A 22,624-nucleotide genomic window follows, 5' to 3' on the forward strand; every position below is an offset into this window, starting at 1 on the left:
GCCTAGAGAGAAAGCGGAGGAGAAGGAGAAGAGAGCCTAGAGAGAAAGTGGAGGAGAAGGAGAAGAGAGCCTAGAGAGAAAGTGGAGGAGAAGGAGAAGAGAGCCTAGAGAGAAAGTGGAGGAGGGAGAAGAGAGCCTAGAGAGAAAGTGGAGGAGGGAGAAGAGAGCCTAGAGAGAAAGTGGAGGAGGGAGAAGAGAGCCTAGAGAGAAAGTGGAGGAGGGAGAAGAGAGCCTAGAGAGAAAGTGGAGGAGGGAGAAGAAAGCCTAGAGAGAAAGTAGAGGAGGGAGAAGAGAGCCTAGAGAGAAAGCGGAGGAGAAGGAGAAGAGAGCCTAGAGAGAAAGCGGAGGAGAAGGAGAAGAGAGCCTAGAGAGAAAGTGGAGGGGGGAGAAGAGAGCCTAGAGAGAAAGTGGAGGGGGGAGAAGAGAGCCTAGAGAGAAAGCGGAGGAGAAGGAGAAGAGAGTCTAGAGAGAAAGTGGAGGAGGGAGAAGAGAGTCTAGAGAGAAAGTGGAGGAGGGAGAAGAGAGCCTAGAGAGAAAGTGGAGGAGGGAGAAGAGAGCCTAGAGAGAAAGTGGAGGAGGGAGAAGAGAGCCTAGAGAGAAAGCGGAAGAGAGGGAGAAGAGAGCCTAGAGAGAAAGCGGAAGAGAGGGAGAAGAGAGCCTAGAGAGAAAGTGGAGGAGGGAGAAGAGAGCCTAGAGAGAAAGTGGAGGAGGGAGAAGAGAGCCTAGAGAGAAAGCGGAGGAGGGAGAAGAGAGCCTAGAGAGAAAGCGGAGGAGAAGGAGAAGAGAGCCTAGAGAGAAAGAGGAGGAGAAGGAGAAGAGAGCCTAGAGAGAAAGCGGAGGAGGGAGAAGAGAGCCTAGAGAGAAAGTGGAGGAGGGAGAAGAGAGCCTAGAGAGAAAGTGGAGGAGGGAGAAGAGAGCCTAGAGAGAAAGCGGAGGAGGGAGAAGAGAGCCTAGAGAGAAAGTGGAGGAGGGAGAAGAGAGCCTAGAGAGAAAGCGGATGAGAAGGAGAAGAGAGCCTAGAGAGAAAGTGGAGGAGGGAGAAGAGAGCCTAGAGAGAAAGTGGAGGAGGGAGAAGAGAGTCTAGAGAGAAAGTGGAGGAGGGAGAAGAGAGCCTAGAGAGAAAGTGGAGGAGGGAGAAGAGAGCCTAGTGAGAAAGTGGAGGAGGGAGAAGAGAGCCTAGTGAGAAAGTGGAGGAGGGAGAAGAGAGCCTAGAGAGAAAGTGGAGGAGGGAGAAGAGAGCCTAGAGAGAAAGTGGAGGAGGGAGAAGAGAGCCTAGAGAGAAAGTGTGAAAGGACTGGGACAGCAGAGAGAAAACACATCATTATCATGATCATTCCCCAGACCTCATCTGACACACTGAATTTAGTCTCACCCAAAGACAGCTAGTCTGACTAGGGATGGGTCTCTCTCTGTGTGTGTGTGTGTGTGTGTGTGTACCCCTCTAAGGATAGAGGCGGGGGGTTGTACGAGGGTGCCCCCTCTGTTTCCAAACATGATTTACTTCAGCCCCCCCCAGTGTTTCTGGCCTACACACACACACACACACACACAGGCTGAAACACACACACACACACACACACACACACAGGCTGAAACACACACACACACACACACACAGGCTGAAACACACACAGGCTGAAACACACACACACACAGGCTGAAACACACACACACAGGCTGAAACACACACACACAGGCTGAAACACACACACACACACACACACACACACACACACACACACACACACACACACTGGGTGTTGAGGTTAGTTAGGTCAGTCTATTCCAGGACCATCATAGCTTGACAAGAATGTCCTGCTTTCCTTTTTAATCCAAACACTGAGGTTGGCATCTGACAAACACACTGACTAACACACTGACTAACACAGGCTACATAATCAGTCTGCTACACAGCCAGACAGACACCCTGACCCCCAATCACACACCCTGACCACCAATCACACACCCTGACCCCCAATCACACACCCTGACCCCCAATCACACACCCTGACCCCCAATCACACACCCTGACCACCAATCACACACCCTGACCACCAATCACACACCCTGACCCCCAATCACACACCCTGACCCCCAATCACACACCCTGACCCCCAATCACACACCCTGACCCCCAATCACACACCCTGACCCCCAATCACACACCCTGACCCCCAATCACACACCCTGACCCCCAATCACACACCCTGACCCCCAATCACACACCCTGACCCCCAATCACACACCCTGACCCCCAATCACACACCCTGACCCCTGACCCCCAATCACACACCCTGACCCCCAATCACACACCCTGACCCCCAATCACACACCCTGACCCCCAATCACACACCCTGACCCCCAATCACACACCCTGACCCCTGATCACACACCCTGACCCCCAATCACACACCCTGACCCCCAATCACACACCCTGACCCCTGACCCCCAATCACACACCCTGACCCCCAATCACACACCCTGACCCCCAATCACACACCCTGACCCCCAATCACACACCCTGACCCCCAATCACACACCCTGACCCCTGACCCCCAATCACACACCCTGACCCCCAATCACACACCCTGACCCCTGACCCCCAATCACACACCCTGACCCCCAATCACACACCCTGACCCCTGACCCCCAATCACACACCCTGACCCCCAATCACACACCCTGACCCCCAATCACACACCCTGACCCCTGACCCCCAATCACACACCCTGACCCCCAATCACACACCCTGACCCCCAATCACACACCCTGACCCCCAATCACACACCCTGACCCCTGACCCCCAATCACACACCCTGACCCCCAATCACACACCCTGACCCCCAATCACACACCCTGACCCCTGACCCCCAATCACACACCCTGACCCCCAATCACACACCCTGACCCCCAATCACACACCCTGACCCCCAATCACACACCCTGACCCCTGACCCCCAATCACACACCCTGACCCCCAATCACACACCCTGACCCCTGACCCCCAATCACACACCCTGACCCCTGACCCCCAATCACACACCCTGACCCCCAACTACATGGCACCAAAACAGGCAAAGCGCTTTCAGATGATGTAATCCACATGTTGTGAGTTATGTAATGGGGTTAGGGGTTAGGGGTTAGGGTTAGGGTTAGGGTTGGGGTTAGGGTTGGCAGGTTGAGAGGGTGTGAGAGAAACACACACACACGTATAAAACCTGAACAATTTCTCTGGGCCGAGGCACTTCCTCCAGTCTCCTCTCCTCCTCACCCTAAATCCTGCTCCTAGAGCCCAGCAGCCATTCTGACATGGTCTTCCTGCTTTTCTCCTGGACACAGGAATCATAGCGGGAACAAGAGCCGAAAGAAGCTAACCGCGGGACAGAAGCCAATGGAGGGAAGGCGAGATTGGAGAGGGGAGGTGGAGAGGGGAGGTGGAGAATGGGGCAGAGCTGCTCAAGTCCACCCACAGAACCAGTTGAGCCCAGAACTTGTTTGTGCATGTGTGTATCTGTGTGTGTGTGTATCTGTGTGTGTGTGTCTGTGTGTGTGTCAATGTGACCATGCTCTGTGCTATGCTCTGTGTAGTGGTGGGACACACACTCATGTCTTTGTGTGTGAGGAGAGGACAGGAGACTGTCTATTCACTGTGTGTGAGGAGAGGTTTAGAGACTGTCTATTCACTGTGTGTGAGGAGAGGTCTAGAGACTGTCTATTCACTGTGTGTGAGGAGAGGTCTAGAGACTGTCTATTCACTGTGTGTGAGAAGAGAACAGGAGACTGTCTATTCACTGTGTGTGAGAAGAGAACAGGAGACTGTCTATTCACTGTGTGTGAGGAGAGGACAGGAGACTGTCTATTCACTGTGTGTGAGGAGAGGTCTGGAGACTGTCTATTCACTGTGTATGAGGAGAGGTCTGGAGACTGTCTATTCACTGTGTGTGAGGAGAGGACTGGAGACTGTCTGGAGACTGTGTGTTAGTTACTAAACACAGGTATATTCCACCTGCTGTCACAGAGCTTTACAGACTTGTGGTTGGTCCTGTGTTTGTTAGACAACTGTTTTTAGGCTCCAGACACTCCTCTGAGTCTGAGCTTTGTTAAGACACTGAGCCACAGCTGAACTAAAGCTTGACACTTTACCATGACAAAGACAACCACGCACGCGCACACACACGCGGGGAGAGGGGTGTTTCTTAGTCATGAATAAAACACACGTTCATAAACCCTTCTTACACACACACACTCAGCTGAGACGGCAGCTCTGCTAGAAAGTGAGACGGCAGCTCTGCTAGAAAGTGAGACGGCAGCTCTGCTAGAAAGTGAGACGGCAGCTCTGCTAGAAAGTGAGACGGCAGCTCTGCTAGAAAGTGAGACGGCAGCTCTGCTAGAAAGTGAGACGGCAGCTCTGCTAGAAAGTGAGACGGCAGCTCTGCTAGAAGGTGAGACGGCAGCTCTGCTAGAAGGTGAGACGGCAGCTCTGCTAGAAAGTGAGACGGCAGCTCTGCTAGAAAGTGAGACGGCAGCTCTGCTAGAAAGTGAGATGGCAGCTCTGCTAGAAAGTGAGACGGCAGCTCTGCTAGAAAGTGAGACGGCAGCTCTGCTAGAAAGTGATGTTTCAGAGAGAGATACTTTCATTACACAAGAAAAAAGTACTCCGTAATTACCCAGGGTGCATCCTACATAATGAGAGAGATGCACTATATGTTCTGATCTCACTCTCTACCTCTCTGCTTTGTTGTCATTGGACAGTTCTATCCTCTATGTAAGGTTCCCTATACCAGATCCAGTCTCACCTTAAAATAGGCCCCCTCTCACTCCATGAGTCCGTCTTTAAAATAGGCCCCCTCTCACCCCATGAGTCCGTCCTTAAAATAGGCCCCCAGCCCCACTCTTATAGCGGAACAGAAAACGTTTATGTTGCCCTTGTCCCCACATTTTTTTGCCAGCCTGTCTGTTTATTAGAGGGTGACTTGGAAAGAGGAGTGTATTTGTGTGTGTTTCCAGAGGACAGGAAGCACAGACACAGAGGATGTTCTGGACCCATATGCTCTAGTCTCCTGAGAACTGCACTACTGAGGCCCGGCGTAGACCATGGTAACATTACAGAAGGGTGGAAGTGGGGGGGGGGGGGGGGGGGGGGGGGGGGGTCAGCTTTCCCAAACCTTTAGACCCAGCAATTCACAGTAAACAAACAAATACTTTGGTACCAAAGTTTCCATGACAATAGCTTTCTCATGCTCAGTCTTACTGTTATGTAAAATGGCGGGTATTAAAAAATAGAATTTTTTTTTTTACCCAACATCCCCTCTGGTCAAGGGCATGACGGGAAATGGTGAACTGGGTGGTTGCACTCATCTGTTAAACCATCTCTCTATCCCCTTCCTTTCCTTTCTGTCTCACCCCTTTTCCTCATCCGTCTAGTGCCTTCTCTCCTCATCCCCCTCTCTCCCCCTCCCTGCTGGACAGAACAGAGGAAGTGTGCGTGTGTCCCTCCACACTAAAGGTCCCCACCAGAGCATCTCCTCTGGGGCTCAGAGAGAGGTACGGACTACAACGCAACCACTGTCTATAAATGGAAAGGGTTCTGAGTGTGTGAGTCAAGGCCTGGGGGTTCTCAGAAGGGGACTACACAGGGGGTTCTACGAGAGAGAGAGAGACACAGAAAGAAACAGAAAGAGAGAGGTGGAGAGAAAAGGAGATACCCAGATACAGGCAGAGACGCAGAGATAGACACAGACAGAGAGAGAGAGAGAGAGGAGGGGAGAGAGAGAGAGGAGGGGAGAGAGAGAGAGAGGAGGGGAGAGAGAGAGAGAGGAGGGGAGAGAGAGAGAGAGAGAGAGAGGAGGGGAGAGAGAGAGAGAGAGAGAGGAGGGGAGAGAGAGAGGGGAGAGAGAGAGGAGGGGAGAGAGAGAGGACGGGAGAGAGAGAGAGAGAGGAGGGGAGAGAGAGAGGAGGGGAGAGAGAGAGGACGGGAGAGAGAGAGGGAGAGAGAGGAGGGGAGAGAGAGAGAGGAGGGGAGAGGGAGGGGAGAGAGAGGGGAGAGAGAGAGAGAAGGAGAGAGAGAGAGAGAAGGAGAGAGGAGGAGAGAGAGGAGGGGAGGAGAGAGGAGGATAGAGAGAGAGAGAGAGAGAGAGAGAGAGAGAGGAGGGTAGAGAGAGAGAGAAAAGAGAGAAGGAGAGGAGGAGAGAGAGAAGAGGGGAGAGAGAAGGCGAGAGGAGGGACACGGAGAGAGGGCAGTGTTTGATTCTAGGTCGGTGGTCTGATAACATAAGTAATAAATCTGATGTTCCCTTAGCTTTAATCCACAATGACTCCCTCTCTCCATCTGTCCCAAAACAACAATCCCTCTCTCTCACTTTATCCCCCTCTGACTACCTGCTTCCTCTAGATCAAGCTTTCTCTCTCTCTATCTGGGGTTCTCTCTCTCCATCTCCTTCACATCACCCCTTTACCTATGTAAAAAGCCATCCTCATCTTTCTGTCCCTCTAACAGTCTCAGCGCTCCTCTCTTCCTAAAGGAGGGGCTAGCAGGCTGGCCCATCAATCTAGTGTGTGCGTTGTAATGCTCTTCCTGAAACATCTCCAGTGTGCACTGTGTACTTCTGAAAATAAGCATCAGCTGCAGTGAAAGCCTAAAGAAGTTAGGAGCGAGAGATAGATGGAGGGAGAGGGAGAGAGGGGAGGAAGGAGAGCGGGTTTGACATTGACCAGAAGACTTCACATCTTTTGTTAGTAACAGGTCTTTCTGAAAAAGAACATGAGTGATCACTCCCACGCCCGCCTGTGTAAATATGACCCTTGTCTAAAGTACACTACGAGAGGAAGTCACACACACACACACTGCACTGACATTGACTTACACCTGCATTTACTCCTGGAAGGCTCAGGGCAGATAGAGAGACGGGCAGCAGGAATGAGGTCTAAGTGAAAAACATGGGAAACATGTTTACATTGCCAAAGCAAGTGGAAAAACATAAACAAACGTGAAATAAACAAAAATGAACCGTAAACATCACTCACAAAAGTTCCAAAAGAATAAAAGACATTTCAAATGTCATATTATGTCTATATACAGTGTTGAAATGATGTGCAAGTAGTTAAAGTACATAAATAAATATGGGTTGTATTTACAATGGTGTTTGTTCTTCACTGGTTGACCTTTTCTTGTGGCGACAACAGGTCACAAATCTTGCTGCTATGACATCACACTGTGGTATTTCACCCAGTAGATATGGGAGTTGATCAATATTGGATTCGTTTTCAAATTCATTGTGGCTCTGTGTAATCGGAGGAAAATATGTGTCTCTAATATGGTCATACATTGGGCAGGAGGTTAGGAAGTGCAGCTCAGTTTCCACCTCATTTTGTGGACAGTGTGCACCTAGCCTGTCTCGTCTTGAGAGCCATGTCTGCCTACAGCGGCCTTTCTCAATAGCAAGGCTACGCTCACTGAGTCTGTACATAGTCAAAGCTTTCCTTAAGTTTGGGTCAGTCACAGTGGTCAGGTATTCTGCCGCTGTGTTCTCTCTGTTAAGGGCCAAATATAATTTTAGTTTGCTCTCTGTTTTTGTAAATTCTTTTCAATGTGTCAAGTAATTATCTTTTTGTTTTCTCATTATGTGGTTGGGTCTAATTGTGTTGCTGTCCTGAACTCTGTGGGGTCCGTTTGTGTTTGTGAACAGAGCCCCAGGACCAGCTTGCTTAGGGGACTCTTCTCCAGGTTCATCTCTCTTAAGTGATGGCTTTGTTATGGAAGGTTTGGGAATCTCTTCCTTTTAGGTGGTTGTAGAATTTAACGTCTCTTTTCTGGTTTTTGATAATTAGCAGGTATCGGCCTAATTCTGATTTTTTACATTTTTTATTAAAATAGGAAAATCAGTTAAGAACAAATTCTTATTTACAATGACAGCCTGGGAACAGTGGGTTAACTACCTTGTTCAGAACAACAGATTTTTACCTTGTCAGCTCGGGGATTCGATCTAGCAGCCTTTGGGTTACTGGCCCAACGCTCTAACCACTAGGCTACCTGCCTCACCACTCTGCATGCATTATTTGGTGTTTTATGTTGTACATGAAGGATGTTTTTGCAGAATTCTGCATGCAGTCTCAATTTGGTGTTTATCCCATTTTGTGAATTCTTGGTTGGTGAGCGGACCCCAGACCTCACAACCATAAAGGGCAATGGGTTCTATAACTGATTACAGTATTTTTAGCCAGATCCTAATTGGTATGTTGAATTTTATGTTCCTTTTGCCTTGTCTCTCAGATCGTTCACAGCTTTGTGGAAGTTAGCTGTGGCGTCGATGTTTAGGCCGAGGTATGTATAGTTTGTTTGCTCTAACAGCGTCTAGATGGAATTTGTATTTGTGGTCCTGGCAACTGGACCTTTTTGGAACACCATTATTTATGTCTTACTGAGATTTACGGTTTGGGCCCAGGTCTGACAGAATCTTTGCAGAATATCTAGGTGCTGCTGTAGGTCCTCCTTGGTTGGTGACAGAAGCACCAGATCAGCAGCAAACAGACATTTGACTTCAGATTATAGTAGAGAAAGGTCGGGTGCTGCAGACTGTTCTAGTGCCCTCGCCAATTTGTTGATATATATGATGGGGGTGGGGCTTAAGCTGCATCCCTGTCTCACCCCCCGGCCCTGTGGGAAAAAATGTGTGTTTTTTTGACAATTCTATCCGCACACTTGTTTGTGTACATGGATTTCATAATGTCGTATGTTTTTCCCCCAACACCACTTTCCATCTAATTGTATAGCAGACCCTCAGGCCAAATTGAGTCGAAAGCTTTTTTGAAATCAACTTAAGCATAACAAGACTTTGCCTTTGTTTTGGTTTGTTTGTTTGTCAATTAGGGTGTGCAGGGTGAACACGTGGTCTGTCGCACGGCAATTTGGTAAAAAGCCAATTTGACATTTGCGCAGTACATTGTTTTCACTGAGGAAATGTATGAGTCTGCTGTTAATCCAGAGGATTTCCCCAAGGTTGCTGTTGACGCATATCCCCCGGTAGTTATTGGGGTCAAATCTGTCTCCACTTTTTGTGGATTGAGGTGATCAGGCCTTGGTTCCAAATACTGGGGAAGATGCCAGAGCTGAGGATGATGTTAAAAAGTTAAAGTATAGCCAATTGGAATTTGTGGTCTGTATATTTTATCATTTAATGTAGGATACCATCAACACCCCAGGCCTTTTTGGGTTGGAGGGTTTGTATTTTGTCCTGTAGTTCATTCAATGTAATTGGAGAATCCAGTGGGTTCTGGTAGTCTTTAATAGTTGATTCTAAGATTTGTATTTGATCATGTATATGTTTTTGCTGTTTGTTCTTTGTTATAGGGTCAAAAAGATTGAAGGGGTTTATCCATACGTCGCCATTTTGGATAGATAACACTAAACAAACAACAAAACGAAGAGTTTTCCAATTTTCCCAGAAGTGGTTAGAGTCTATGGATTCTTCAATTACATTGAGCTGATTTCTGACGTGCTGTTGTTCCATCTTTATACGTAGTGTATTTCTGTATTGTTTTAGTGATTCACCACAGTGAAGGCGTAGACTCAGGTTTTCTGTATTGTTTTAGTGATTCACCACAGTGAAGGCGTAGACTCAGGTTTTCTGTATTGTTTTAGTGATTCACCACAGTGAAGGCGTAGACTCAGGTTTTCTGTATTGTTTTAGTGATTCACCACAGTGAAGGCGTAGACTCAGGTTTTCTGTATTGTTTTAGTGATTCACCACAGTGAAGGCGTAGACTCAGGTTTTCTGTATTGTTTTAGTGATTCACCACAGTGAAGGCGTAGACTCAGGTTTTCTGGGTCTCTATGCTTTTGGTTGATTAGGTTTCTTAATTTATTTCTTTGGTTTTTGCATTCTTCATCAAACCATTTATCAATGCTGTTCATTTTCTTAGGTCATCTGCTTGAATTTTTTCACATTTGATAGGGAAGCTGAGAGGTCAAATATACTGTTTAGGTTTTCTACTGCCAAGTTTACACCTTCACTATTACAGTGGAACATTTTGTACAGGAAATTGTCCAGAAGGATTTGAATTCGTTGTTGCTTAATAGTTTTTTTGGTAGATTTCCACACTATTTTCCTTCCATCTATAGCATTTGTTAATATTATTCAGCTCCCTTGGCTTTGATGCCTCATGACTGAGTATTGCTCTGCTCAAATAGAGTGTGGTTTTGATGAGATCTGATAGCGGTGTCAGTGGACTGACTGAACGCTGTAGGAGACACTGGGTTGATGTCAGTGATAAAGTAGTCTACAGAACTACTGCCAAGAGATGACGTGTTGGTGTACCTACCAAAGGAGTCCCCTCCAAGCCTACCGTTGACTATGTACATACCCAGCGACAGAGCTGCAGGAGTTGTGACCCGTTTTTGTTGGTTATGTTGTCGTAACTGTGTCTAAGGGGGCATATGGGGGAGGGAATGCTGTCACCTGCGCTCTCAATTCAATTCAAGGGCTTTATTGGCATGGGAAAGATATGTTAACATTGCCACAGGAAGTGAAGTAGATAATGAAATTAAAGTGAAATAAACAATACAAATTAACAGTAAACACTCACAGAAGTTTCAAAAGAAGAAAATACGTTTTAAATGTCATTATGTCTATATACAGTGTTGTAACGATGTGCAAATAGTTAAGGTACAAAAGGGAAAATAAACTAATAGGGGTTGTATTTACAATGTTGTTTGTTCTTCAATGGTTCCCTCTCTCCCTCTGCCTCCCCCTCCCCAAATCCTTTCACCTGTCTCCCCATCTCCCGACCTCCTCTCCCTCGTTCTCTGTTCCTCTACCTGATATCTGGCTAAATCTCGTCTCATGAAGCCTGAAGGAGATGACCTCATTTCACAGCAATGCTCAGAGAGAAAGAGAGCGAGAGGGCGAGAGAGAGACGATAGAAGAGAGAGGGAAGAAAGGAGAAAAAAGAGGCACAGAAAGCAGAGTGGCTCTGACAAGTCTATAGCTATGAGGGGTCTATAGCTATGAGGGGTCTATAGCTATGAGGGGTCTACAGCTATGAGGGGTCTACAGCTATGAGGGGTCTACAGCTATGAGGGGTCTACAGCTATGAGGGGTCTACAGCTATGAGGGGTCTACAGCTATGAGGGGTCTACAGCTATGAGGAGTCTACAGCTATGAGGGGTCTACAGCTATGAGGGGTCTACAGCTATGAGGGGTCTATAGCTATGAGGGGTCTATAGCTATGAGGGGTCTATAGCTATGAGGGGTCTACAGCTATGAGGAGTCTACAGCTATGAGGGGTCTACAGCTATGAGGAGTCTACAGCTATGAGGGGTCTACAGCTATGAGGGGTCTACAGCTATGAGGGGTCTACAGCTATGAGGGGTCTACAGCTATGAGGGGTCTACAGCTATGAGGGGTCTACAGCTATGAGGGGTCTATAGCTATGAGGAGGCAGTCAGAGAAGGGAAGGGGAGAAAGAGCGAGAGAGAGAGAGAGAGAGAGGGGCACGGGAGAAAGAAGGGAGAAAGAGAGAGAAGGGAGGGGCAGGGGAGAAAGAGTCGAGAAGGAGGGAGGGGGGAAAGAGAGGGGGGCAGGTGTAGTGCCGACCGCTAGTGATGGGGGAGGGGGGGGGATCACTACGGTTACATATCACAATATTATGTGTATATGAGCATGTTTGGAACATCAAATCCCCCAAAAATAAACTAAAAAAATATCAAAGTATTGCAATACATATAGAATCGTAAGAATCGCAATACACATCCAATCAGCACCTAAGTATGGTGATAATATCGTTTTGTGAGGTCCTTGGCAATTCCCAGCACTCGTGCACTATAGGGCAGGGAGTTGTTCTTCAGTTTCCAGAAAAGGAAAAAGGCTCCCTTGCTCTTAGACACACACATCTCCTTGCATAGGACTACACTTGTCTACAGCCCATTTCAATTTGGGATCAATTGAAAGCGTCAATCCTCTTTATGTCTCTCCTCTCCTACTAAATCAGAGCATGAGCTTACATGGAAGTAACAGACAGAGACACTGCTCAGACATCTCCCAGGCCAACACACCGGCCGGTGGCCCTGGCTATTATCAAACACATCAGTAACATTTCTCCAAAAGGGAGGAGGGGGTGGGTTGACGGACAACATCCCCCTCAAAACTTCTCAAAGACAAGCCAACGGTGCTTGTAACAAAAAGTAATGTAATATAACAGAGTTATGTAAGATAGATAAAACAGTTTTTATAGTCACCGGAAAAGTGTGTGCGTGAGAGACGTTCCAGAGAAGATCTAAACCACAATGTGTGTGCATGTAGAGAAAACAATCTTTCCTTGAGTGATACCGAACGACAATAACACACACACACACACACACACACACACACACACACACACACACACACACACACACACACACACACACTTGAGGCAGCCGGGGTTAAGGACCAACTAAAGGCAGCAGGGGATAAGGACTAACTAAAGGCAGCAGGGGATAAGGACTAACTAAAGGCAGCAGGGGATAAGGTCTAACTAAAGGCAGCAGGGGATAGGGACTAACTAAAAGCAGAAGGGGATAAGGACCAACTAAAGGCAGCAGGGGATAAGGACTAACTAAAGGCAGCAGGGGATAGGGACTAACTAAAGGCAGCGGGGGTTAAGGACTAACTAAAGGCAGCAGGGGTTAAGGACTAACTAAAGGCAGCAGGGGATAAGGACCAACTAAAGGCAGCAGGGGATAAGGACTAACTAAAGGCAGCAGGGGATAGGGACTAACTAAAAGCAGAAGGGGATAAGGACTAACTAAAGGCAGCAGGGGTTAAGGACTAACTAAAGGCAGCAGGGGATAAGGACTAACTAAAGGCAGCAGGGGATAAGGACTAACTAAAGGCAGCAGGGGATAAGGACTAACTAAAGTCAGCAGGGGATAAGGACTAACTAAAGGCAGCCGGGGTTAAGGACCAACTAAAGGCACCAGGGGATAAGGACCAACTAAAGGCAGCAGGGGATAAGGACTAACTAAAGGCACCAGGGGATAAGGACAAACTAAAGGCACCAGGGGATAAGGACCAACTAAAGGCACCAGGGGATAAGGACTAACTAAAGGCAGCAGGGGATAGGGACTAACTAAAGGCACCAGGGGATAAGGACCAACTAAAGGCACCAGGGGATAAGGACTAACTAAAGGCACCAGGGGATAGGGACTAACTAAAGGCACCAGGGGATAAGGACCAACTAAAGGCAGCAGGGGATAGGGACTAACTAAAGGCATCAGGGGTTAAGGACCAACTAAAGGCACCAGGGGATAAGGACCAACTAAAGGCAGCAGGCGATAGGGACTAACTAAAGGCAGCAGGGGATAAGGACTAACTAAAGGCAGCAGGGGTTAAGGACCAACTAAAGGCACCAGGGGATAAGGACCAACTAAAGGCAGCAGGGGATAGGGACTAACTAAAGGCAGCAGGGGATAAGGACTAACTAAAGGCAGCCGGGGTTAAGGACTAACTAAAGGCAGCCGGGGATAAGGACTAACTAAAGGCAGCAGGGGTTAAGGACTAACTAAAGGCAGCAGGGGATAAGGACTAACTAAAGGCAGCAGGGGTTAAGGACTAACTAAAGGCGGCCGGGGTTAAGGACTAACTAAAGGCAGCAGTGGTTAAGGACTAACTAAAGGCTGCAGTGGTTAAGGACTAACTAAAGGCAGCAGGGGTTAAGGACTAACTAAAGGCAGCAGGGGTTAAGGACTAACTAAAGGCAGCCGGGGTTTAGGACTAACTAAAGGCAGCTGGGGATAAGGACTAACTAAAGGCAGCGGGGGTTAAGGACTAACTAAAGGCAGCAGGGGATAAGGACCAACTAAAGGCAGCGGGGGTTAAGGACTAACTAAAGGCAGCGGGGGTTAAGGACTAACTAAAGGCAGCGGGGGTTAAGGACTAACTAAAGGCAGCGGGGGATAAGGACTAACTAAAGGCAGCAGTGGTTAAGGACTAACTAAAGGCAGCAGGGGATAAGGACTAACTAAAGGCAGCAGGGGATAAGGATCAACTAAGGGCAGCCGGGGATAAGGACTAACTAAAGGCAGCCGGGGATAAGGACTAACTAAAGGCAGCCGGGATAAGGACTAACTAAAGGCAGCAGGGGTGAAGTACTAACTAAAGGCAGCAGGGGATAAGGACTAACTAAAGGCAGCAGGGGTTGACTGTATGACTGTACTACAGTCATTAGGTTATCAGTGCCCACAGTCACAATCATAAGCAAAAGGTAATTGAAGCACAGCAGAGCATTGCCCAGAATATTAGCAGCAGGCGCTAGTCCTGAAGCTAATGTGCCCAGAGTATTAGCAGCAGGCGCTAGTCCAGAAGCTAATATGCCAAGAATATTAGCAGCAGGCGCTAGTCCAGAAGCTAATGTGCCCAGAGTATTAGCAGCAGGCACTAGTCCAGAAGCTAATGTGCCAAGAATATTAGCAGCAGGCACTAGTCCAGAAGCTAATGTGCCCAGAGTATTAGCAGCAGGCGCTAGTCCAGCAGCTAATGTGCCCAGTCCTATTAGCAGCAGGCGCTAGTCCAGGAGCTAATGTACCCAGAGTATTAGCAGCAGGCGCTAGTCCAGAAGCTAATGTGCCCAGTCCTATTAGCAGCAGGCGCTAGTCCTGAAGCTAATGTGCCCAGTCCTATTAGCAGCAGGCACTAGTCCAGAAGCTAATGTGCCCAGTCCTATTAGCAGCAGGCACTAGTCCAGAAGCTAATGTGCCCAGTCCTATTAGCAGCAGGCACTAGTCCAGAAGCTAATGTGCCCAGTCCTATTAGCAGCAGGCACTAGTCCAGAAGCTAATGTGCCCAGTCCTATTAGCAGCAGGCACTAGTCCAGAAGCTAATGTGCCCAGTCCAATGCTTGTTTAACAACTGTCCTAACAATGTTTGTGTAAGTTGGTTTGATGCTCCTGCTAACAAATACACTCTAAAAATAACCATCAGAGAGTATGGTTATGGCATTAGAGGCTTGTTTTGTGTGTGTGTGTGTGTGTGTGTGTACCTAATAGCACTCAAGACGCAGTGAATCAAGACGCAGCTAGAATCTTTATCCCAGAGCCATATTCCGAGCAGTTTCTCTCCCCAAGAGCTATAGAGAATGATATGGAGCGCCATATTTGCTCCAAAAACTCCATCGCTATAACATTCTACTGAGTACACACACAAACACTCAACAGAATCATGCTTTTTAAGGTGATTCATGCTTTGTAAGGTGATTCTCCTTCAACACATCATTAGCAGCCTCGTATGAATACTAAATACACGTCAGAATGCATAACTCCATCTAGCTGTGTTGATTTCTCAGAGGATTTTATCCATGACAACAGCAAACATTCAGCCTCCTCTCCTGCAACATGAAAACACAACTTTTGACCACTTAGACACACACACATACACGTTGGCAATGTTACTCACCACTCTGGGTTTGGCTCTCTGTGGGGCTGGTGTGGTCAGCTCCTCACTGCTCTTCCTCTGCAGTCTGGGTTCTCTGGCACCAGTGGGAGTAGCAGGGCTGGAGTTGGACCTGTCTGGTACAGGCACCGTTCCTCCAGACCCAGGCCCGGACTGCTCCCCCTCGCACCCAGGAGCATTCAGAGCCAGAATATACCGCTTGGTCACATCCTCCAGGGAGGGGGCCTCCACACCAGTGGGCTGACCCAGGATGGAGGGTTCAGAGGAGGGTAGCAAGGCAGGCGGGGGCTGTGGAGGTGGGGAGATAGGGACGAAGGTGGCAGGTTCGCTGGCGTGGCGGACGTGCTTGGACCTGGCCTTGGATTTGGGGGGAGGCGGGGGCAGTGGGGGGTTGAGCTCAGTCTGGTCTTGATCCTGGCTCTCCTCTGGACCGTGGTCTTCTGGACCTGGTTCCGAGTGGTCCAGCTCCTCCGATGCTGTTTGTGCAACTCGGTTGGGGCGTTTCCTGGAGGCCCGCCGGCCCATTTTGGGAGATAGAACCTCCGCAAGTTCGGGGTCAAAGTTCAATATCTGCCCCCCTCCCCCTCCATCTGTGTCATCACCATAGAGACAGGAGTGCAGCTCCCGTTCTGATTGGGAGCGGAGTTTGCCACCTTCATTGTTGACAAGGCGACTACGTAATGGACGTCCACGTTCGTCTCCCAGCTCCCACAGCTCGTCTCTCTGCTCACTCAGGATTGGCTCACTGCTGGAGGGCGGGATCTGACCAAGCTGATCCAGCTCACTGATTGGTTCGTTGGGGTGATGGTGACTTTTGAACCCTGATTCGTCAAGCAGGTGGCCATCACCACGGCGACTGGGGTCCGAGAAGGACTTCTTCTTCGTGGCTTTCCCGTTGTTTTTGTCATCCGTCATCAATCTGTCCATTGCTCCTGGCTCTGCAACAATGCTCCGGATCACATTGCTGTAGTCGTCACGGAGACTATCGTCACGGAGACCACCGTCACTGCACACCGATAGCTCGCTGGTCACGCTGCCCGTGCACTCTGATAGATCAGCTGCAGAGGACGACTCTGGGACACTTCCTCCTCCGACTCCTCCCGCCCCCTTGGAGGAGAGAGAGAGCGACCCCAGCAGGTTACTATCCACAGAGAAACTGTTATTCCCTTCTTCTGACACAGAGTGGCGCCGGTGAGGCATGGGGTCACTTAGCGAACGGTAAACAGTAGGATCCCCGTTGGACTCCCCGTTGCTGCCATTGCTGGAGTCAGAGCCTGTGTTCCCTGCGGAGGAGAACTTACGGCGGCGGCGGATAGCACTCGGAGTGGGAGGAGCCTCAAGTCCTGGGGCTGAGGCACTCTGGGATACATTAGTCCTCCCACTAGTACTGTTGTTGTTGACGCTGCTCATCTCTGTTACTACATCAATGTTCTCAGTCTCAGTCCCAAGAGCAGGAACAGAGACCAGGTTCTCTCGTTTCTCTCTCGCTCCTGCGTATAACCCCGATCCCTCTCGCATTCCCTCGTTTAACTCTGGCCATTTCTCCTCATGCAGAGCAGACTGCTTCCAGACAGTCAGGGGTTGACCTAGCACATCTCTGGCCAAAGATGATCCTAAACTTGACCCCACAAATAACCTCTCAGGGTCACCAGGTCCAGTCTCTGGTTCTGTGACTATGCCCTCATCTGTGAGGCTTGACTCATGACCCGATAGCTCATCAACAAATCGGTCATAAAACACGTTCTCCTCAGAATCTCCCTTCTGTAGGCACTTCTCTCGTTCTCTGTTTTCACATTCCCCCTCCCTCTTCTCTTGTTCCCCTGAAATGGAGGCTGCCCCAATGTCAACCTCAGCCTCCCTAGCTCTCCCCTCCCTCTCTTTTGTCTCCTGCTCCTCCACTTGTTTCCTTTTGAAACCCTCATCCTCAGTGGAATCTGTCGCTAGCAGATCATCCTCGTTATCATCATCCTTGCGAGCGCTCATCTGGCAGATATCTCTGATCACCTGTCTGGCCTCCTGTACATACCTGTCCTGCAGCGGAGTAGGCATCACTTCCTCATCCCCATAACCCCCTGCTCTGCAGTCCCCTCCGTCACTCTCCACCTCTCTGGCCGGCACCACCCTCCTCCCACCATCACGCTCTCCGTCTAAATCCAGACGTTGCTCAGAAGAGCTTCTTTTGGCCGAGGACCCATCTGAATGTTGCCTCCCTTCTGGTTTATCAGAGTAAGTGAAGGATTTGGCGCGTCGAAGAGTTGCAGTGAGGTCCTTTAATGAAGGGCGGAGTCCTGGGTGGAGACCTCTTGACCCCATCCTGTACACCGCAGATGACCCCTCAGTAACCCCTGACCTGTCCGTCTTTCGAACTCTGAGCTCTGATAGGTCACTTTTCAGGAAGCTGAGGAGGGACATTGTTTCCGAAGCAATATCCGGGTTTGACATTGACATCCTGTTCCTGTCCTTATCCCCGACTACACCACCACTTATCAACCGCTGGAACACTGTAGTCTCCTCCCTAGTAACCCCTCTAGTGTCCCCTGTGGCTGGAGATGGTGGATTGACAGGGGGAAGAAGGTGGGGGCAGACTCTAACAGGGGCGCGGGATAAGTTATCCCCATGTCCGAAGCTGGGGGAGCGGTACATGGTGAAGTTACCGTGGTAGGTCTTACTGAGCATGGAGGAGGATGCACCGACCACACTGCCTGGGGTGGTGGTAGTAGTAGTGTTAGCCATTCTGTTAGCATAGCTAGCTTGGTCTTCTTTCAGTGTCTCTGTGCTACAGTATCTACTGCTGGTCTGCGATCCGCCGGGACTCGAAATAAACGATGAGATGTTGACCTTTGACACCCGTGATACCCCTGTGAGGGGCGTGGTCAAGGGAGATGATGTCCCCGGCCCACCTGAGGTGTATTGGCGTCTGTAGCTCTCCTGCGCCACCATCTGGTTAGGAGTGTAATTGCGTCCCCTCTGCGTTGCATTGTTTCTAGAGCCTTCGGGTTCTCTGAGCCGGTTCCGAGAGCTACCAGCCTGTTCTGTAGTGACGGCGGTGTTCTGTTGGTGTCTCTCCAGGTGTTCCATCATACCTGTCTGCTCGTCGTCGCTGTCGTCCGATTCACCATTGTCTCGTCCCGTTGCTATGGCAACTTCGCTGTTCTTCTTCTTCTTCCTCAGTGAACGGCGTCGCATGGTGTCTCGGCTAGGTCCTAGTGACGCGGGGCTGTCCTCTTCACTGCCTGAAGACCTTCCGGGGACCTTTCCACCCCACCAACCATTCTTACCGCGGGAGAGGTAACTTCCACTGACACCTAACGAGGGAGCGCTCCTTCCTCCTGCTCGGTGGTACTCCTCTTCTTCGTCTCCTGAGCTGAACCTCCAGCGGGCTGTGATGGCTGCCCTGGCTGAGGCTCTATCAGAGGAGGGGGCCACCGGTCTGGAGAAGCTATGTGAGGAATGTAAACTGTCCCTGGGCTGCCCGGCCCCCTGGCTCTGCTGCTGCTCTACAGAGGGGCAGAAACAGGATGAGGAGAGGCCCCTGGAGCTGCTCCGAGGTGGGGAGGTGGGGCCAGCGGCTAGGACAGAGGGTGGAGGGTCAGAGTTCAGACTAGATGGACGGGTCTCAGGCCCCTCTCCTCCACTGCTGGGGCTGTGGGGTCTGTGCGTGTTTGATGGCTGCGCCACCCTAAGAAACATACCACTTCTACTAATACTAGCGCTGGCTGGCTCAATCTCTGCCTTGTCTGAGTAGTGCTGGTCAGGGTGAAAGGCTGAGTCCATGCCCTGGTGTCTCCTCTCTCTGCCCAGGGAGGCAGCCCTGCTGCGGTGTCTGTCTGACAGTGAGAGGCTAGTGGCTTCAGGGGTTGGGCTGTTGGGAGACTGCCTGTCGCTTCTGTCTGATACAGAGTTCTCTTTGGAGATGGTGAAGAGCTCGAGGTGGTCAGCAGACTTTAAATCCTCTGCATCAGAGGTGGACCGGTGCTTCTTTCTGTGCCTGTCCCCAAAAAGCTCTCGGATCTTGGTGACACTGGGCCAGTTGGTTAAATCAATGTGAACAGGAGGATCTCCATGGTGACTTGGGAAATAGCTCCTGTGTGACTTGCAGGCAGGCGCCCCACTGACAAAAACATAATCCTCAGCGTTCAACGTTTCACTGCAGTTATTGTTATCAGAGATAGACGGATCAATTTGGGAATAATCTCTTTTACCAGTCCCAACGCTGCTGCCTTGAGCAGATTTGCAAGTATAAATCAATTGTTGATTTCTATCCGAATCCGACCCAGAGACAGAGTCTGTGCCTGAATAAAACGTTTGTTGCTGAACTTTAGTGTCAGTCGGAGACTCTGTTAACACCGTGTCAGTAACTTGTAAATATCCACTGTCCTCGTGGAATAAATTCCGAGACGGGGATCTCTCTCCCCTTCTGCTTTTAAATCGGGGTAAAGTTGTGCTCTTCCCGGCCACGTTACTGCCAGGGCTCAGGGCTCCGTGATTCCGAGCCGAATTAGTGCTACTGAACTTTTCAGTGAGTTGGCGAATAGAGGGAGAAATGGAGGAGAGCGGAGTGGAAGAGGCTTTCTTTAGCTCTGCGGTGTCGAGGCTGGCAGCGGAGATTTTGGAAACTTTCCTTGACACACTAACATTACGCATAGCCGAGGGCTGCGCTTTCTCTGCCGCAGCCGTAGATGGAGGGGGAAGGGCGCTGCTACTGCTCTCCAAATCCTTTGATTTGTTTTGTTGATTTTCACAGCGACTTTTGTTTGAGCTCCAACTTTCAAACTTTTTGAAAGAGACCCTGCTATACACCTTCTCTGTCTCCGTTTCTGCCATTGTATTTTTGTTATGTTCTCTCCTTCTGTTAATTCATTGTGGTAAAGCACTTTTTCTTCCACAGTGGCTAGGCTTTCACCCCTTTTCAATTGAGCTAGTACAATAGGCTACACTTTTAACCACAATCTGCTGCAGTCTTTTTCTCTCTACTCTAATTAAGAGTCTCAAAACAAGAAACCAGCGTTTACACTAAAACGACAATGAATTACACTACAACGACAGTGAATTAAACAACGTGAGAGAGAACTCTCCTGCATGCTGACCTTACATGTCTTCTCGAATCGCATCCATGCACGAAGAAGTGCTAAAGTTTTCCCAAACTGTTCTCCTTCAACTTGGTCAACTCTGCAGCTTTTCCATAGATTCCCCCATATTCCAGACTCTTTCCCATCGTTTTATTCACGCGGTTTGCCCTACACTTCTAATTCACTATAATCCCGAACTGTTGCTGTATTCCTTATTTTGACAGAATGTAGTTTTCTGTGATTTATGTTTTTACATGCAAATGCCTGAGAACGAGATAGACCAGGCGTGGGCGGGACTAATCGGGGTATAAGGGCTGTCATAGCCCCTCGGGAATGGGCATAAAACGCATTTCCTTTTCGATGGGAGAACACAGATATCGAGGACAGAAATATATAATTATAGCTCAGGGCCGTGTAAACCGTTGGCGCGCTGAGAAATGTTAACGTTACTTTTCACAAAGTTAAACAAGAACATGTAACAGTGTATTAATGAAGCTACTATTAGTGCTGTCTCGCACGGGTTTGTGAAGTATGTGTCAACGTTAATTAAAGCATTTTCTCTCATGCAAAATGACTCTTGTGGTTTTTCCCATGACTGTCTGGTTATGTAGCTCTTTGTTCAAGCACGTATATTATTACACTGACCTCTGGGCGGTGGAATGCTGACGGCAGCGCCATCTTACGGGCAATACATATAAGGGCTTTATTATTTTTGCTCAAAGGGTCGAGGCAATTGGAGAATCTCAATTGCGTACTCCTTGTCAGGGCCCGCTCATTAGGCAGGATTAGGCAGCCGCATATGGTGGCAGATTGACGAGGGCGGCATTTTCTGAGGTAAACTGACTACGACGCACCTCCAACAACACATGAAACCTAACATAATTCTTCTAAAAAACAATGACACTTTCTCTCAACCGGTGGGATATGGGCTTTTTAGGTGAGCCCCGATGCCGCCCTGTGATAAGCAGTGCCCACTTTGTTTAAGGCAGGGACACAAAATATTGATATTTTCCATTCCGAGTGCGCCTCTCCAGGGTGCTGTTGGAGATACGCATCGCTGCGGCGCTCTTCAACATTCCATTAAAAAAAAAGATCTAACATAAATCGTGGCTCCCGAGTGGCGCAGCGGTCTAAGGCACTGAGGCGTCACTACAGACCCTTGTTCGATTCCCTGCTGTATCACAACCAGCTGTGATTGGGTGGCGCACAATTGGCTCATTGTTAGGGTTTGGCCGGGGTAGGCTGTCATTGTAAATAAGAATTTGTTCTTAACTGACTTCACCAGTTAAAATGCGAAAATAAAATACTTCTGCATTTCCCACTGTGTAAACACATTGCAAATAGGCTCAGGATAACTCCTACTGATAAAGTTGGGAGCTGATATTCTGAGCTTAAATAGCAACAATTGATTAGTCAGAGGAATCATGACTAATATAGCCAACGCAACGGCCTGTTTTACAAACGGCGGGCCTAAAAAATGAATGGGCATTCATAAAATTCAATTTCAGGAAACACTACCTCAATATGCACAGACCGACGCTGATGTCTTTTTTTTTGGCCTTGTCTGGACTGGATGTCTTTTCTTGGTGCATGCCTGCTTTGATTTCCACGTCCACTGACGTTGATTTTTGGTCCGGTAAAGACCAAATCTGAACCAGTCATAGACGTCTATGCATGGTTCAGATGTTGTCCAGTCTGGACCGGCCTTGATTTGTCCCAAACATAGACATCTATAAATGATGTTTTTTCAACTTTCTTTCAGAACCCCAAAATGTACCTGATTTCAACGTCAGAAAAATATGTATATTCAACTTTCATTCAGAACCTAAATTGAGCCTAACTTCAACGTGTGGGAAATACGTATTTTTTCCAAAGTAACTTTGCTTACTGGGACTGTTCTAGTTGGGCCGGCAAATTCATAGGGGAAGGACCTCTCCCCTTCTCATCCAATGGGTTTTGAGGAGGTGGTGAGGAGAAAGGATGTCAACTGCTCGGCCACCGACCGCAAGGCACTACAGAGGGTAGTGCTATACATATACATACAGTGCCTTGCGAAAATATTTGGCCCCCTTGAACTTTGCGACCTTTTGCCACATTTCAGGCTTCAAACATAAAGATATAAAACTGTATTTT

General features: G+C 48.9%; 1 protein-coding gene across 1 annotated transcript in view; it reads right to left on the bottom strand.

The window, feature by feature from the left end:
* LOC110508016 (rho guanine nucleotide exchange factor 17) overlaps positions 1 to 21,056 on the bottom strand; it is a 106,119-nt gene extending 85,063 nt beyond the window's left edge. The window contains exon 1 of the mRNA XM_036964958.2: positions 15,426 to 21,056. Coding sequence (XP_036820853.2) covers positions 15,426 to 20,246 — 4,821 coding nt within the window. The 5' untranslated portion in view covers positions 20,247 to 21,056. The remainder of the gene's footprint in view (positions 1 to 15,425) is intronic.
* Between the last annotated feature and the right edge of the window lie 1,568 nt (positions 21,057 to 22,624).

The sequence above is a fragment of the Oncorhynchus mykiss genome, chromosome 27, assembly GCF_057628025.1.
Source record: "Oncorhynchus mykiss isolate SJ-2025 chromosome 27, ASM5762802v1, whole genome shotgun sequence".
Lineage (NCBI taxonomy): Eukaryota > Metazoa > Chordata > Actinopteri > Salmoniformes > Salmonidae > Oncorhynchus > Oncorhynchus mykiss.